The 18,589-nt window shown below is 39.2% G+C and overlaps 1 protein-coding gene across 1 annotated transcript in view; it reads right to left on the bottom strand.

The window, feature by feature from the left end:
• The window catches only part of csmd2 (CUB and Sushi multiple domains 2), a 240,549-nt gene that overhangs the window by 96,250 nt on the left and 125,710 nt on the right, over positions 1–18,589 (bottom strand). Inside the window, exons 10-15 of the mRNA XM_062436522.1 lie at positions 13,847–13,968; positions 11,446–11,549; positions 9,270–9,382; positions 3,338–3,520; positions 2,111–2,301; positions 1,737–1,872 (exon numbers count right to left, since the gene is read on the bottom strand). Of these exons, the coding sequence (XP_062292506.1) occupies positions 1,737–1,872; positions 2,111–2,301; positions 3,338–3,520; positions 9,270–9,382; positions 11,446–11,549; positions 13,847–13,968 (849 nt within the window). The remainder of the gene's footprint in view (positions 1–1,736; positions 1,873–2,110; positions 2,302–3,337; positions 3,521–9,269; positions 9,383–11,445; positions 11,550–13,846; positions 13,969–18,589) is intronic.

Consider the following 18,589-nt stretch of genomic DNA (forward strand, 5'->3'; position numbering starts at 1 on the left):
AATTCAACTGTGCAGTAGTTGGTTTATATCTATACTGCATTTATATTGTACATTTCAACTAATATTTCTTATTTATGCTATTATTTTATAACATGTATAGATCGCAATAGCATTATTTTTACACTGTTATAATGTATTGTGGCATGATATATTTTTGCATATTTCTTATTTTCCTGTTTTTTTCATCATTTCTATATATTTACATTTCTATTTGGAATGTGGACTGTAACACGAGTGGATTTCCTCTTGGAGGTCAATAAAGTTTCTGAAATTATGGCCCATAACATTTAAAATGTTCATCCGTTTACAGTGTTGTTGCTCATTGTTAATTAGCACAAAACACAAAGTCCAGTTGAGGCTGATGTCATTAGTTTTACAGATATTTGGTCATACACCAAACAATTAGGAAACATATAATTTGACAAAACAAAGGTGTTAAACAAAAGTAGGTTATTGTAGCTATTTCACAAGTGAAAATGTTGATCTGCTGGCAGCATTAGAGGAAAAGTCAATAGAGCATTAAAGTCATTGGAATAATTCTCTGGGTGTCAAATATTTATGATAACTATCCAATAAACACTACACGAACCATCCAATAAAATCAAAAAATGTAAACCTGATGAAAAAGTCAGGGTTTCACTAAAGAGAGAGGAATTCATCATCTGGGGAACATGAAATAAATGTGCACAGAATTCCATAGAAATGTATCCAAGATATTTAAGTTTGAAGCCAAGTGCTGCTGGTGCACCAAGTGACCAACAAACTGACCAACATTGTTATACCTGCAGCAATGCTGTTAGCATGGCTAAAATGCAAATTTAACACATAGTCTAAAATATATGCATATATATGCATAGGCCTATATATCCTCAAACCCGTCATAACGAACTACCGGATTAACTGACTAAGAAAATGAAGTATTCCTAATACTGTGTTAGATTCAGGGTGAGAACTGAAAATGGGACCATGTGAAAGCAAGAAACTGTAAAAGTTAAAATAACATTGTATTGTTTGCATCAAAGAGAGTCACTGCAACTAATTACAGTGTCAAATGTTATTGAGACAAATCTCCCAACAGCACCTTAACTATCTATGCAATAGCTTTGTGGCTTTATAGGGTTGTGGTTAGACTTCTGTACCAATATATTTATTTTGGGATGTGGAAGAATGCAAAGATCAGGCTCGTTACACAATAGTGCATATGCAATGAATGCAATAATCCTGCTGCCAAACCCTCACGGTACAGTATATCCATGAAATAGGTTTACCATCATGCAGCCAGTGTGTACTGCGTCAGAGTATAAAACCCATCTGGAATTTCCTCAGAAGTCAGCAGCTACCCAGAATAGAATATAATGAGCACTGCCGCAATGTATCTGTCAGGTAGGGATGCTGCATCTTTGTTTGGGTTTTATTTAGATGTCAAGTCTCTATTTAGACAAAGAAGGCATGGTTTTTGTCACTTTCTCTATGTGACTGCGCATGTGAGTCTGTAAGGAATATGTTGGAAGCGCTTGTGCGGTCTGTGTAAGACAGACATAGATATGGTACATGATTCATGAGGCTCTCTTCCATACACATAAGATCACACACATGCACATGCACACACACACACACACACACCACGCACGTCACACACCGACATCTGGAATACATAACATCCAGTCAAGACAAGCTTTTCTGATAAGCTTTAAAGACTTCCATTTATCTCCTTTGAAGTAACATTCAGTACTTACTTGTAAATGTGATGTTAAAGCCTCTGTTTGTGTAGGTGTGGTCAGTCAGGAACTCCAGCCGTGCCACATGGGCACTAGTAGTGATGGGAGGAGGCAGGATGTCACCGGAGAAGGTACCCAGTATAGGAGACTCAGCCTGACAGAGAGAGATAAAGATTTTCTGACGAGACCAAAAGTATCAGGAATTCAAAAAAAGGGGAAAACGTTCAGAGAGTAAACAGCAACAACATAAGGGCTGTGTAGCTCATACATATAACTACACATGCTGCTTTTTCTACTGACGTGCACAACAGCTGATAGACAGGTCGATAGATGAAGCTGCACCAAGAGCTATTGAAAGTAACTAGGGGCAACAGCTTGTAATTCACCAGTACCTTTCCCCCATCTTTGATCGAGAGGAAGTCAAACTGTTTCTCCATGCTCAGGTCGTTGAAAGCCAGATTGATCCGGCTCTCAGGGTTGGTGATGATAAGCCACACACAGTGCATATTGTTTCCGTACTCCTGAGGGTAGTTGGGAGATAGCAGCACCCCAGATGGAGTGGTGAAGTTGAAGAAACAGGAAACTATATGGAGTGATAAAGATAGAGACAGACAGAAAGGTAGAGAAAAAGGAAATAAGAAATAAGAATATGGGCTTGTATTGTTCAGGAGGCTGAACATATGAGGCGAATTCCATTTACTTCTGCTGACTATAAGTCAACATGATTTGTTGCATTGTATTGTGTGTACATTGAAAAGGTTATTACCCTGACTGCATGAATGAAGTATTGTTACAAGCTCAACATTGACACCAACTAAGGATACTTCTGTTCAAGAAACATGTAAAGGTTTCTCAGGGACTTGTATAACTATATAAACACCTTTCTTTCACAAAAGCATGTTAGATACACCTTTAAAGATGCACACAAGCTTTAAAAAACCTGGTTGTGGGAATAAAGACTGACTTTTGAATATGAAATTCATCTAATCAAATGTTAAATGCTTACACTGTAGTGAAAGAGCAATGTTGATTGTTTACATCATCATCCTAAGTCTCATTTGAAAGATGACAGGGTTTGAGCTGAGATAGAAATTACTTTACATGACATTTAGGAGGTACAACATTTGATTAATGTTATCAACTTCAATGAAAAAGACAAGTATAGTGTCCATGAATAAAATAGTTTGTTAAATGTTAACTAAATAAACAATGCTGGCATTAAGTGGACAAATGACTCTTTCGCCAGCGTCCTCTCAGTCATTTGGCTCAGTGATGTTTATCTAGATGCTGCAGCTTTTTGTCTACCCTATTATCTTATCAATAATACAACAGTGGGCTTTATCTGCATGGTCAGCTCACTTTTCCCTTTACCCTCTAACTCCCTTGGTCTCTGCATTTGTCTTTCATGGCGTTAATTAGTTAATAAACCCCCTCCTATTGTTTCAAATTCTGCAGTCTCTTCTATGCAAACTGTGGGGATAATCTGACCATTTATTATGCTGCCCTCCATGCACTAATACATATTGATGCGTCCGTGTGAGTGTTGTTGTAGTACACTTTTACATGTGTGCAAGCTGTAATAGTGTTTGGATATAAATGAAGGGGATTCAAGAGCTTACAAACACAGCTGGGTTTCTTGGCCGACCACTGGTTGTTCTTCTGACAGGTGATGTTCTTCTTCCCCACCAGCTCGAAGGCAGGCAGGCACTCAAAGTACAGTCTGTCCCCGTGACGGAAACCAGTCCCTTCACGTTTGCCATAAGCTGGGATACCAGGGTCTCCACAACTGCCCTGGTCAATTTCTATGTAAGGAAAGATAATCACAGGTTAATGTTGCTATGCAAAACTGACATCAATAATGAATGATTATTTCAAGGGGAGAAACATGATGGTGTGTTATTAAGACAATGACTTGTCTGTATTACCTGGCATCATAAAAGAGATACATTTAAAAGGTCACAGTTTAATTAACACAAGCCACAAGCCTCATTGACTGTCTTTTCAACCTGTATATTATCTTAAATATGAAAATAGTGAATTATTATTTGGTGTTACGGGCTGTAGTCCAGGATAAGCTGATTTTTTGTGGTTTTCTTTTTTAAAAATGAGTGGGGGTGCTGAGGGAAAAAAGAGACATCTTAACTCAAGGTTATTACCAGCTGTAGCCTCCGGCAGATATTGACAAGGCACAACTACATCAGTAATAAGTGATAAGAAAATGCAGTATCTCACACTAAATCAAAACATCATTAATTTCAGTTTGAAACTGTGTGGGTTGAGCTGTTTAACATTACTAACATAACGTTACTGAATAGTACTGGCTTGTCTGACTAAGTGAAATTTGTGTATTTGGGGATGGCCCACCCAAATACATATCCTCAATCCCATTTATTTGTTTAGTTTTAAAAAGAAATGTTGTTGTTGTTGTTTACTATGGAATCTTGAAGAATAGTGTATTCATGTGCAGGCGTATAGTCTGTAAAAACTGTATATTATAATACTGTTTTGCAGCTAACTCTTAACTGGAATGTAACCACCAGCTCATTCTCCAACCCTTTCCCTCAGGGTAGACTAGCAAAATAAATGGAAACTCAACTCATGGAAAACACTGCAGTGCACATTAAATGCAGAATAGGATATATTCTACATAATCTGCACAGAGCATTAAAGAGACAGTTTGTCAGTTTGGGAAATATTCTTGTTTGCTGCTTTAGAGTTAAATGAAATGATCAATATGATTCAATCTCAGTGCAATCAGAAGAGTGACAAGTCCAACATTCGTTAAGCCTTGCTTAGCAAAAATACTTGAAATAGGTGGATAAAGTTAGCTTAAATCAGCAAAAATAAAATGCTTTACAGCAACACTTATAAAGGTCTTTTATACCTCTTATATCTTGTTGGCAGTGTTGGGCAAGTTACTTGAAAAAAAAGGATTATTCATATTTGAAAAAAAAAATTTACTCATCAACCAAATGAATTACATTACCTGTTTTAATATATTTGTTACTCAAACCAAGCTCTGTCAAAGATACCTTTAAAGAACTCCAAAGCTTCCACACATTTTATTTAACAAATAGAGATATAAAACATTGTGGTTTCACAAGCAGACAGCGGTGGAGGGATTTACTGACTAGTGAGAACATTGAAGAAACACAAAAAATAGATTATGTACAAATAGTTCCAGTTATTCTCTAAAACAGTTAATAACTTTTTTAACACATTTTTTTTCTGTTCTTGGCACAATCTGTAGTTAGTTCCAATGATAATCAATGATCACTGCTGGCTCGGCTAATGTATGCCATGGTGGTGGATCGTTAGTGATTGTGGTCTGCCAGTTCCAACTTTACTGACTAAACTAGGGCGAGATGAAGAAAAACACTTGAATAGAAAGAAAAGAAAAAAATGCTTGTTTTGAGTCACTTTGGCACTAGATCTTGTATTTCGACCAGATATAAGGGTGGCATGGTGTGAAGTATGATACTTTGTGCACCTGTGCAGCTCTGTGAGCGTTAAGATAAAAAAAACATTCTGAGTCATCGCTGTTACATGTACATGTCCTTAACAGCAAATTTAGTTTGCCAATACATGCCTAGCCAGATTGTTACTTCAGTATGTCCTGGTTCTCTTTCAATGTTGTATCAAAGACATTCTCCTTGTCTGATGTTTTATATAGGACAGAATGGAAATAACTGAAAGGGTTAGCTACAGATGATTCATTGAAGAGTTAATTTAGGGTTGACAGTAGAGGATAGTTTCTATACTTCATCACATCAAAATTGACAAAATGTTCTTATTGTCTATTCTGCAGTTTACCACAACTCTTTACTGTCTCTTCATCCTCCCAAAATATTACTCACTAATCTTGTAGAGCTCACTTTCATCTCTGCCTCTCTCTCGCCATGCAAACCCCCCCCCCCCCCCCCCCCCCCCCCCCCCCCCCCCCCCCCCCCCCCCACCGCCACTGTATGACAAATGCATTGGAAGCTGACGTAAGCACTTTCGGTCACATACCCCTCCATGACCACTCTTCTTCCTTAAAACCACACACGCCAATTTCATTATCCTAAGATGTATGCGTACCTCGTTCCTTCACTTACTCCTCTTTCTACTTTTCCGAGGTTGCAGATTGCAGATGGGAATGCTGAGGCATCCTATCGAGGCATCCGGATGGGGCAACACAGAGAGCAAATAAGCTCATCCATCCAGGAAATGATGGCAGGGCCTAATACGATTTTAAATCGCACCAGGGGTGATGCTGGGTATAAATCCATACTCAGCCCTAATGATGATCATCATTTAGAACACATATTTAGAGCTCACTGCTGTTTGGATGTATGGCTGTCCTCAGGCAGCCACATTCACAAGACAACTCATTGATCTTACGTGGAAGTCACCTTTAAAAGGGGGATGCTGAAGGCAAGTTCTGAGGTGAGCCTCAAAGAGAATTAAAGGGAAAAAGTGCTGATAAGCTGCATTAAGCATATTGTCTAATTTCCAGTTGTTTCTATGTGACTGGTAACAGGGTTGGATCTCAACTCATTTAATTTAGCTACATTTTTCCTTACTGTGGATAATTACCCACTGTACATTTAAACCTATAATAGTTCTGCTCAAGCACTTATAGCTCTTTCCTTCTGTTAGTTTCTTGCTAATCGCACAGTTGTTTACATGCTGTTCAGATCAGCTAGTTACTTTAGCTTAGCATTTAGCAATGGCTTCTCTCTCTCCCCCCTCTCACTCTCCTTCTCTCTCTTGCTTGGTGTGTTTTATTCCCCTGCCTCCATAAGTGATAAATGTATATGTAATAAATGCAGATTATTTGTTGTGTCTGAGGCAAGGCTCAGTGAATAACAAGTGCTGCTCTGCACCATGGAAACCTAATCGTTAGCTGCTGTAGTGAGCCAGCTCCCAGTAGCTGGGGCTACTACTCTCTGCTTGGCAGCTCCCAAGCTAACTTTTATTAGTATTATTGTTGTTATTGATATTATTGTGGTTGATGTACTTGGTATCAACCATGATTCCACCATGCATGCTCATGGGGGAATGTTGAGTGTATGTAAATGAAAGAGTACGGTCTAGACCTGCTCTAGGTGAAAAGTGCACTGAGATAACTTATGTTGTGATTTGGCGCTGTATAAATAAAATTGACTTGACTTGACTTGGAAATGAACCACAGGAATGTATCCAACAGACACATCAGCTGGAGCAATAAGGCAGCAATATGACACACACAAAATACAAACATATGCAAATGCATTTGTTTGTCACTGCAGACACTGAAGAGCTCAAATCCCTACAGTTCTTTTGCTGGGTAAGACCTCACTGTCTCATGGGTCTCTACAATTAGAACTTCAGGGAAATGGACGCAATAAATAAGAGTCCTTTGATGTGTGTGTACTCTGGTGTGTGTCTGGGAATGTGTTTGTCTGTTGGTATATAAATATGGTTATGAATATATGTGTGTGTATGTGTGCATGTATGATGTGTATGAAAGATCAAGCAGGAGTGAAAGAAACAGCATTTGATTATCATAAATAAGGGAAGAGATGTAATAGCATATTTGTTGCCCCTGTCTGTATGACATTACAAAGTAATGCATGCATTGTAATAGGACTCAGACTCACATCACTGTCAACAACTACACTGCATCTCCTAAGGCACAGAATGACAAAAAGACTTTATTAGTCAAATTCATTGGCATAACCCAACATCGCATACAGGGTCTCAATGGGTTTGAGACATTGGGCAGGGCTGCATTTCCAAAATCAAAGCTGGATATTTGAAGTAACTAACAACAAGTAGGCTAGATCTAATTTTATGACTGAAGGCGAACTCACAATAAGGAACTGTGCATTTAAGATAAAGAACCAGCATGTTTTTCCAGTGGGTACCAGCTCTTTTATTAATATTTTGCCAATGTGCAACTTTCACTGGTAAACCACCTCAGGCTCTAAAGCCCTAATCATACAGCAGAAAAAAATACAAAAAACCCCCCAGAAACTTATGTGTCCTCAAGGGTAACTCCAGCCCTGAGGGTGCATGCATAGGTGTAAATAAATCCAAATGTTTAAAATTACACAAGCTCAGTGTCAAAATGCTACATTGCTTCGTTCATTTAGACCAACACGTGCATTAATGCTGACTTTGTTAATGAGCATTCAAATTTCAGCTGAAAGATTGAGGCCACAGCAGAGCGTATGCAACCAACACCCAAATGCATGGGTAAGGTGGGAGTGTGTGTACTGGTATGACTGTGTTTGCAATTACACTTGATGATCAAGCTTAAAATACAAGTAATTGAGAATGCAAATTAGATTTTGTGCGCTCCAATCTGGGAAGTAAAGTGGTTCAAAGCGTTTCTTCCCCTTCATTAAGTAGAACTCATTGTTTTAATTACACTTTGGTTCAGCATACTGCTCCACTTTCTCTGTTATTTTTACTGATGAAAAATAAGCATCTGTGGGCAAGGGAGAAGACTCACTGTACTTCTGAGAGGCACACAGCAGACTTATCTAATGGAAGAACTCTGGCAAACTCCCCATACTCACACACACACACACACACACACACACACACACACACACACACACACACACACACACACACACACAAACTCACACAGCCTCTCCTTTTTATCTCTGCTCGGCTTTTACACACGCATGCACTCGCATACTGATGTTAATTCACACTTGTTAACGCTTAAACACATGTTCACCCTCAAACATAGACACACACAAGGTCTGGGAAATGAGAGCAATTTATTTGCTATATCAGTGGGCAGTCGACTTCCTACGAATAATTTGTTTAACCAAAATAAGTGCCTTTATTTTCTGCCTCTTTAGCATTCAAGGCATCAAACATGACACAAATATCTCATCTAGAAGCAGGATTCATGCGTGGCTGCAATGAAACTAGCAATTTCTTCCACTGATAGTCAGTGTCTGCTCTATGTTTAGAGCATAAAACAACTCAGCTGCAGCGCTCCACTGTGTTTTTTGCTTTTTTTGTTATATTGCATGTATATATGTTCCATTTAATGGCTTTGTAATTCATGATAAAAGTCGTAGAATATATATTTTTCAGCATCTCTAACCTCTGTCTGAAACTTAAATCAGGATGATATATAAAGGGAAGGGCAACAGGGTTACAGTTGACTGAAGTATGTGTATTCTGTCAAAGCCCATGATGTCAAGATTTGAGTAGCAAGTCGCTTCCTGTGGAGTGAACAACCAAAAAAGACATTTAAAAGTTCTTTGTTCATCAAGGGTTAGCATTTTACCTGTATGACACCCAGACCTGCTAACTTCTTATAGACTGTTTCTGTGAACCAGCATCGCATTAACTTTGAAATGATGAAAGATCATTTTAACTTTCAACATACGTTTCTTTCACCTGGGTCTGTTTTTATATAACTTCAATTCTTTTTGATGCCGCCTGAGCCTTAGATAAGCTGGGTTCCTCAAACAAGTCAAACAATCCATTTTAAAATACAGCCAGCAAGGCAGCTCATCTCACCGACACTGACAACCAGAATGTTTCAAGAAACCTTACCTTCATAGGACACCTTGAAGCCAAGGGAACCGCTGGTGTCGTCCGTTTTGAAATTCAGCCACATCTGGTGACTAGTGCTAACCACGAGGTCTGGAGTAGTGGTACCAGACAGGCTAAAAAGAGACAAAAGGACAACTTTCTTACAAGAACCACAAACACCTTCAGACACAAGTCTTGAATAAACTAAATACAGTGAACTCTGTGTCACTTCAATAGCCAAAGGCCTTGTTCCCTCTGCATCATTAAAAAACTTTAATGCAACTTCAAGCAGCAAAATAACATCACCTGAAGTTATATATTAAATTATCTGAGTTTTCTCATCAAAGAAAAGTGCTCTAAACAGTTTTAGGCAATTCTAGTGTGTGAAGCTTTTTTTCCTCCTTTTTTATTTAATCCTAACCCTCTAATTCAAAACGGTTGGGGACAAGAAAGTGGAAAATGAAGGCAAGATCAGTCAATGCCACAGAAGTAATTTAATCCTATTTGAATAGTAATTCCACCCAACTCTAATTAGGTAGTGTATAGCTGCAGAGTAAGTGATTAAGGGTTCTAATTTTAGTGATGGCACATGGAAGATGGTGGGAGTAGTAAGGAGGTAGTGTCTGCATAGGTTAAGTCCACGCTTTTTCCTTTCCTACAGCAGCAGCAGCCTTTTAGTAATTCTGTGAGTTTCTGTGAACTTGACTATGCGTATGTAGGAGGGGAGATGCAATATGGAGTGTGTCAAGAAGCATGACAGCACACTTTTTATGTCCAAGATTATGAGGCTTCACCCTTGTTTTGTCCTTGTCTTGAACTATTTGCATTGCTTCTCCAAATGTTTACCGAGCCTTTTAAGAGATGAGTTGCCTGATTGCCCAACAGAACTGCACTAAGCTGGATAACATTCAATGTTTCTTTCTTATTACTTTGGTATCTGAAAAGACTATTCTGTGGTGCGGATGATTCTCAGCTAATATCCAAGCCGACAAATTTGATCGCTGTGTTTTTTTCAAAGCTAATTACTATCAACAACATTATCTGTGTTGTCTAGTTAATCTGCTCATGGAAATCAGAGTTCATGGTTTAAATGTTCTGCTCATAGTTTATCACACGTGGACAACATTTTCTCTGCAAGATTCACACCAAATTGTTCTCCTCTATTGCTGAACTATCAGTGCATAGTTAATTACAAGTGAAGGAAAAGAGGGGGTTTGTTTGGTTGTAACTTATTGCCTATTAACCACCACATTTATGACTGTGCGGCAGTAGGGTTACATGGCACTGACCTAAAAAGTTCAGAGAAATAATTCCCTACACCCTGTGCACGCTTGCCTGCACCACTGATTCAAAAAAATATAGTCCTGAGTTAAACTGTGCTGATAGCAGCAGTATATCCTCTGCTCCTAAATTGTCCTAGTTTGTTTGTGTACAAGAGCATGTCCTATCTCAGTGACAGAATTTCTCACTCTACTTTTATATCATAATGAAGTCCATAAGGGGAGAAGGAGTCCTTAATTCAATAGATTAGGTTATTTTCAGTGTGTGTGTGTGTGTGTGTGTGTGTGTGTGTGTGTGTGTGTTTGTGTGTGTTGTGCGTGTGTACAAAAAATAAAGCAAGGAGAAAAAAAAAACCCTCCTCCACAAACCTCTACCTCATTTATCTCCTACTTCCTCCCAGTTCCCACCCGGGCGAGGCAGCCTCGCATAAAAATTGATCCATATAAACTTTATTAAGGTGGTAAATTTCGGCACAATTAATAGCAACATCCTGTGAATTGTTATGGAGCATCTGCTTGCGCAAACTCCATTAGGGGGCATCAATATGCAGTTTGCAATGCTGCACCACATGGCTGTGATCTTTTTTTTTAACATTGAAAAGAGTGATGATTGACAATGTGGTGCAGCATCTATTTTTCATGCACTACTGCATCAGGTGGTGATGAAATGGAAGAGAAACAGTATAACAGAGAGAACAGGGCTGGAGGGGGAAATGGAAGAGAGAAGGGCACTGCCGGTTTTTGGGAAGTAGAGGAGGCCAGTGTGCCAAAAGAGAAGAAAGATGAAGAAGAAAGACAGAATATGATTACAATGAAAATGACTGCTAGAGACGAAGGTGTGGAGCTAAAGCCAAAAGTCGTTAAAGAACAGCGGGGAGATAAAAGGAAAAGGGATGGGGGTTGAAGGAGTCACTCACACGTGGAAGATGGTCTTCTGGTCTCCCACCACCTCGCCATCTCCCACTGTCAGGGTGTCGTAGCCTCGCTCTAGGTCAAAATCCTCAAATGTCAGCTTGATCACCTAGACAACAGCAGGGATATCGTCAAGACGAGCATGAACGACAGATGCTTGAACGTTTGTTAAACCACTTGCAGAGGAGAGAACCCTTCCCATCTGTCACATTGCATCCCCCCATCCATCCCTCTATCATTTATCAATCTTCTTTTAAACATTTATCTGGCACAGTTCCATTCACACGTATGTAACAGCTGTGTATATTGTATGTGAATCATCGCGTTTTACTGCTATCAATTTACTGTCCTGATTTTTCTTTCCTTGTAAATACATACTTTCATGAAATCTCAGCTGATCATGATTCTGATCACAACTTGTAAATCATCAGCTTGGTATGAACACAGACTTCTGGTCCATGTGGTTATGCATGTATATTTCACCATATCTAACTTCCAGTCTGGTGATTATGAACTCTTTCACAATAATCAAACATCTGATTTCTTGCGAGGCCGTGTGCATGACCCTTACTCTTTGCTCATCAAATCGGCAGGTTGCAGAGCTGATATTTCGTGGCCTTTTTAGCTAGACTTACAATGACTTTAAGCACATCAGGAGATGTGGCACAGGGACGTGAGGTCACCCAGAAGGTGAATCTATGCATCATAAAGGTGACACAAAAGTTTAAAAAGATTTATATACTGTATTTCAACAGTGAGGGAAATAGAACAGGTGAAAATGTGGAACAAGGTAAGAAAAATAACAAGTCTGCCCTAGCTGAAGGAAGCAAAGTAGAAGACAGAAAAACAAATAAGGTTTGATTATGATAGTACAAAACTGCATAATGTTGATTAGTAAGGACAAAAACCAGGGTAACGAAGGAGACTAAAATATTTTTTAAAAATAAAGAGCAAAGCAAGGACTATCTTTGTCTCCTATTTCAAATTGGCTGCCACTGATTCTTAATGTTTTCAGAGGGCTGAGAGCAAGGCCTAATGAAAAAGCTTATATAAATGCAAATTACATTCTGTACTATGTTAAACCCAGTGCCTAATGAAAATTGCCACGGTGGAGAGAAGAGATGGATTGTGTGTAGGCAAAATAGGTCAGATCACTCGATAAATAGAGTTTCATAGCACATACTCATCTGCCAGCCAACAGGTGAGACAGAGAGGAAGGAAAAAAAGGGAAGAAAAATGAAATAACCATATATACTTTATGTTGGTTGCACTCTCTGATGGCATGTCTGACATTTTGGCTGTTTGGGAGCAGAGACCCCGGTGTCCCTGACACTGACAGATAAACATTTGAAAAATTGTCAGCTAACACCAGCTGCATTCAGAACCCTCAGGACTTTATGAAGACGACACTTGACATATACCCACTTTAGTCATTAAGTCACAAGGCTAGTTTTGTCTAGAAAAGCTGTGTCACGTACCACCCACCTCCCGTTGCAGTGCCGCCTTAGTCTCTTGTCTGACCTAATGTCTCCTCTCACTGGGCCTATGCGGATGGGCAGAAATAGAAGCCCATTACGTCTCTAAACAGAAAGAACAGCCTCGCTCCATCTTCATCTGGACCAGACATAGAGCGAGCAGCAGCCCAAAGTACTGTTGTCTGTTTCAGCAGGCTGCCCTGCCGGGTTAGACCCAAGGGTGTCTATGTGCGTCTGGGTTTGTGCCTGTGTGTTTGTAAGCATGCGAGCACAGGGTGGGTTCAGGTGGCTGCGGGTTGTATCTGACTATTCCTCCTGTCTTGCCTCTCACCTCGCATAGCCTCTTCTCCAATCTGCGCGGTGCAATAAGAGAACAGATTTGTAAAACCATTTTGTTTGAGTTCAGGGGAGGATATTTGGCAAGCAAGCAGCTGGGTGGCCTTGAACACAACTCCAAAGTCAATGGTCTGAACAGAGTGGATATGACACTTTCATGATATCCTCTGAGTATGCTCTCAAAACCTCTCCATTACTCTTCTGTCCTTTTTCACTCTTCCTCTCTCTCTCACCACAGGTGTTTCTAACAACTCTCTTTGTCTTCTGTTGGCTCAGCTCCATTGCCCCCCCTCTTCTCCTCCACTTCCATTTCATGTTCCTTATCTCTAACATTTTTCTATGAGAGAGCTTCTGTCACATGGTGTGTTGAACGGCCCCCAAAATGTCCTGTAGCAATTATCAAAAGTATAAAATGAGTCACGGGTGTCAGGATTGAGCTCCTTCCTCCTAACAGGTGCAAACACACCAGTCAACTGTTCAGTTTTGCTGGCAGCTAAACACACCACTTAACACACCCCTGGAAACTGGCAATTACAGTAGCAAAGCCAAATTAGCACTCAGCAGTGTTGCTAAATTCCCATGTTTAATGACTTACCTTTGATGTGTCTGTGGCTGTGATGACCCAAGTACAGTTAGCATTGTTGTCATACTGGACCGGGTAGTTTGGAGATGTGATCGTACCGCTGGGTCCTCTCAATTGACCTCCACACATCGGTGCTAAAAAAGGAGACAAAGAAAGAGGCAAATGTTTGGTTAAAGACATTTTAAACACACAATTCCCCAGTTATAAACCACAACAGATTCACTGCTCTCCCTCTCCTGCCCTTCTTCCAGCTGGTTTACATGTTATAACCACACATCACAATGCTGTTTGTCTGCATTTTGTGCCGATCCTCTCCTCGACCAGCTCAACCTTGTGGACTCTAGGAAATGTAGCTGTTGCCCAGCGCAATGGCTAATGGGGATCCTAATAAAATGAACTAAATAAACTAAACCTCCATCTATTAAGGTTTGTTTTGTTCAAAAAAATCCATGTAGGGGGGGTTTAACACTCAAAACCCAATCTTAAAACACGGCATGGATAGCATCCTGAAGTACATCCTAATGAGCAGACCTGCCAGACACAACTGCGAAACCAGCTGTGTAATCGTTCAGAGTACATTTGTTCAACTTTAATATATTTAGTGCTCCTGGCAGAAACGTAAGCAAACATCATTTTGGAAAGTTGAAAATGTTTGGCAAGGACTTGGTGATAAAACTATTATCAAATTATAAACCAAAAAGCCATCTAAACTAATTCAGCTGCAGTGCACCCTCTAAAACCTTCACCTACCAGTTTGGTGTGCAACAGTGAAAACCATAAATGACATATGTACTGTATATAGTTTTTTTTTTGTTTAAATATGGTATACTATATATTTATTATGTATATATATATATATATATATATATATATATATATATATATATATATATATTTAACTCTGCCAAACATAAAACCAGGGAGGCCAACACTTCACAAATGATCATCATACTGCACTGAAGAAGGCCCCAAACCAGCGACCGAGACCACAAACACATCCCGAAAACGTCCACCGAGGCTACAGATAAAGTGAGAGGTTGGTGAATTCTGCATTGACCTGTATAGAGATATATATATATATATATATATTTTTTTTTTTTTTTTTTTAGCCATTCAAATCAATCAAAACACACCTGGCCAGCCGTTATCATGCTTGTGTACCCCCAAAGTATTGCCAGGGTTCGGATGGGTTTAAAATTGTATTGTGATACAGTTACTAGTTACCTGTTAAAAAATGTATTCAGTAACGTAATCCAAGTACCACAATATTAAAGTAATGAAACTTGATTACTTTCCGTTACTTTAGGATTACTGCAATACCAAATATACAATAAGGGCACATTCAGCGCAAAATTGGTCACTTTCTATAAATTCAAAACATTGAATTTGGCAAATTCCCACACATAGTTAGGGTGGAGGTGTTAATGTGTTAACGTGTGTCAGAGAGTCGGTTTTAACTATGGGCGACATCTTCAGTCAGACTCTGGGCTACTTCAAATCATTTCAGCTACTTGAAAATAAAAATGTCCTGACAGTTCTGATGGAGCTCAGGGTTTATTTATAAATGCTGCTTTATTACAAACAATCCCACGTATAAACCTGAGTTTGTGTGTAACAGCTGATCTGTGTAAATGTGCAAAAGAACATTAATTGCCAATAGACCCGGATCGATCTGGTGTTAATGAAGTTACCACTGCTGTGCCGTGTGCGTAAATGCGCACAATCCTTTTCTCAGTTTGGAGACTCACTTATTGATTTAGCTGCTCTATGATGCTGCAGCCATCTGTGACATACAGCCATCTGCGTGTTGCTCTCAGCTGCAGATTAGGTAGAAATAAAACTCCTGCAGATAGTGGGTGCAAATACTGCGCAATTCACGGTGCTGTAACATTCTCAGGTAAAACCTCTGATGAAACTGCGCCTGGCCCGCTGGCTGTGTGAAGTCTGAGTCTGAGTTTTCTTTGACTCATTCAGTATGGAAAGTGTTCAGTGAGTGACCAGTGACCCACTTTCAGGTCAACACGTTACGCACACACAGTCATATCAGTGCAGAGCAGTAATGTGCACTACAAGCTGTCATCAAGCTGTAATGAACTCAAGCTCTCTTTTAACTATGAGTCTTTGGGAGTGACACAGTGTGTAACAAAAGTCCCTGCCCACTTTTAAGTTCAATGTGTGTGTGAAGTGTGTGTACGTGCGCCAGCTGCACGCATCATGCGGCATCATCCTCTACTCAGACCATCGTGGATCAGAGAGAAAATTTTCCCTCTCGCTTTTGCTCCGCTTACGTTTGGGACTTTATTATAAAACATGTTTTAAAATTGTAATCCTACTAAATAATCCCCATTTTTTCAAAATGTACCTGTAATCAGATTACATCTTCTTTTTTTCTCTAACTGTAGCGGAATACAGTTACCTTTTTATTGTATCCTAATAACTTAACGCTGTTACATGTATTCTGTTACTCCCCAAGCCTGAGTATTTCCTATACATTGGAAACATTGTCATAGAAAATAAAATACACATCAAGTAGCACACCCAGATACTTTTATTGAGAAGAGCAGGTGATCAGTTTGCAAACCATGCTTTAAAGGACAATGTGACTTTTCCTGGAAGCCCGAGGGTCTCTGCATGGCAGAACTGTTAAACACCTTCAAACCCTTCAAATCAAATCTAAATTTCTAATGAGTATTTTAAAGGAAGTAAGTGTGCACATGTGTACAGATGTGGTGAATAACCTGAAAAGTATTTGAAAGGCCCTGAACCAGCTACGATTTTAATGAGTTAGGTCCTTCGGGTGTTCCAGCCCAACTCAGTGGCTCTGTGCTCCACCCCTCTCCCACCAAATCACCCCTATTAAATTGTTAAAAGAACTTTGGTGAAGTTAAGGGGAGAATAAAGTAATTAACATGAGCTGTGCTGACAGTGAGGGTGACCTTAATGAAAATAATACAGCACAGAGGAAGTCCACTAAAGCTATCATATCATATTTTTTTTTCTTCTTTTTTTAACCATGGGGATCATTGTGCTTGACACACTCTGTTCTGTGACAGACATAAAATTGCAGCAGGCTAACCGGCAATCAAAGCCCTTGACGAGAAAGAATCGCAACAGCTTGGCGTGACCAGAAGGACGGTATGTACAAAAAAGAGTCTCTGAATTTCATTTAAACAATGAATTTGCAGCCAGAGATGACTTTTTCCCCCCCTGTGCTAATGATAGTGCTGTTCAATTTAATGATGACTAATGCTAATTTAGGATACAGATCTTCAATTATTCCTGGATGATGTTTAATCTTCATTTAAACAGAGTGAGGCAGAACAAAGGCACAGTACCAAAGGTTAAATGAGGATGATGTAATGCAATATTCTTAAAGGGCAATTTCTCTGACACTATTGTGCATCTTATGTCAATCTTAAAACTTGCTTTACATAGAAGAGAAAACCAACTGAATGTGATACTGCATGACCTGCATTTAAAAAAGGCTCTCACTTGTTTTTGTCTTTTTCTTTTGGTGCGAAGAAAGAAAGAATATATGATGAAAGTGTTCATCACTTTGCCTGATTTCATAAAACATCTAGCATTTTCAAAGCAAATCATTTTCTAAAGTTCAGGGAACTGTCAGTGGCCCTGTTTAATCCTCTTGAGCTTCCTTCATCCCTTAGTGCTATGTTTTAAATTAAGCACAATTGGATCAGTCTAGGACAAAAGAAAGAATGGGGGGAGCATGTGGAAAGCTGGATTTTTGAGATCACATGTAAAGGAGGGGAGTAACAAAGATGACCTAATGGTCATGTTAAAGGAGATAAAATGTACATATGGGTAAGTGAGTACATTAGAGGAATTTGTTGAGGGTGCAAATAAGGAAACTACCAAGTGGCTGACAAAGATCATCCTGCTGTGGATAACGGTACATATGGATGAAAAATTCACTGCTTAGCTTAGACCAAGAACATAAACTAGTTGTTTACTAGTGTTAATAATGTCAAGACCCTGATACTGACATTTTGACTTTAACTTAACCCAATTTACCATGAGTAAAACCGCTCGCTCTAAAATTAAGTATGACTATACACATCACCGATCTAAAAAAGCAAAAAAGATTCCAAATAAGTTAAGCAGTCTTCATCACTCACACTAAAGCTACAGTATTTGTATCTTGCCTTGCTGTTACACTACTACATACTGTATAAAGCCTCACTTCTTCAGTCTGCCACTGCAACAGAAACTGGTCCATTATTGGTATGTCTACTTGGATAAATTTAACAGATGGCTGAAATTAAGTACTGTACAGGTCCAAAATTACTTACCCTGTCAAGTGACCTTCTTGTCATATAAGCTACTGATGCATTTCCCTGAGTGCATGGCAGAATTGTTTGGATTAATTACTCCTGAACTTTTAGAGATATCCCTGAGCACACTGCAATTACAGGGCCCTTTTGGAGTAATGACCATGCATTTAGTGCTATCAAATCAATGAAGCAAATAATCAAACCCCATATCTGTCAATTTTAAGGAGGAATGACTGCAAAATGTCTTCTGTGTTGTCTTTTTATGTGCACTGTATTATATCTCTATGAGAGCCATACACCAGAAAAAGAAACATTTCATTTATGGCCTGCATTAATGGACAATAAAGTGTCTTAATTCTTGATGATTGATTGGAAGGTTTTTTGTTGGCTGGTGTCAGATAATTGACTCTATCCCTTACTTTGCTCTCATTTTTTGTATATCTGAGCTACATAAAATCACAAT

Source organism: Scomber scombrus, chromosome 16, assembly GCF_963691925.1.
Source record: "Scomber scombrus chromosome 16, fScoSco1.1, whole genome shotgun sequence".
Classification (NCBI taxonomy): Eukaryota; Metazoa; Chordata; class Actinopteri; order Scombriformes; family Scombridae; genus Scomber; species Scomber scombrus.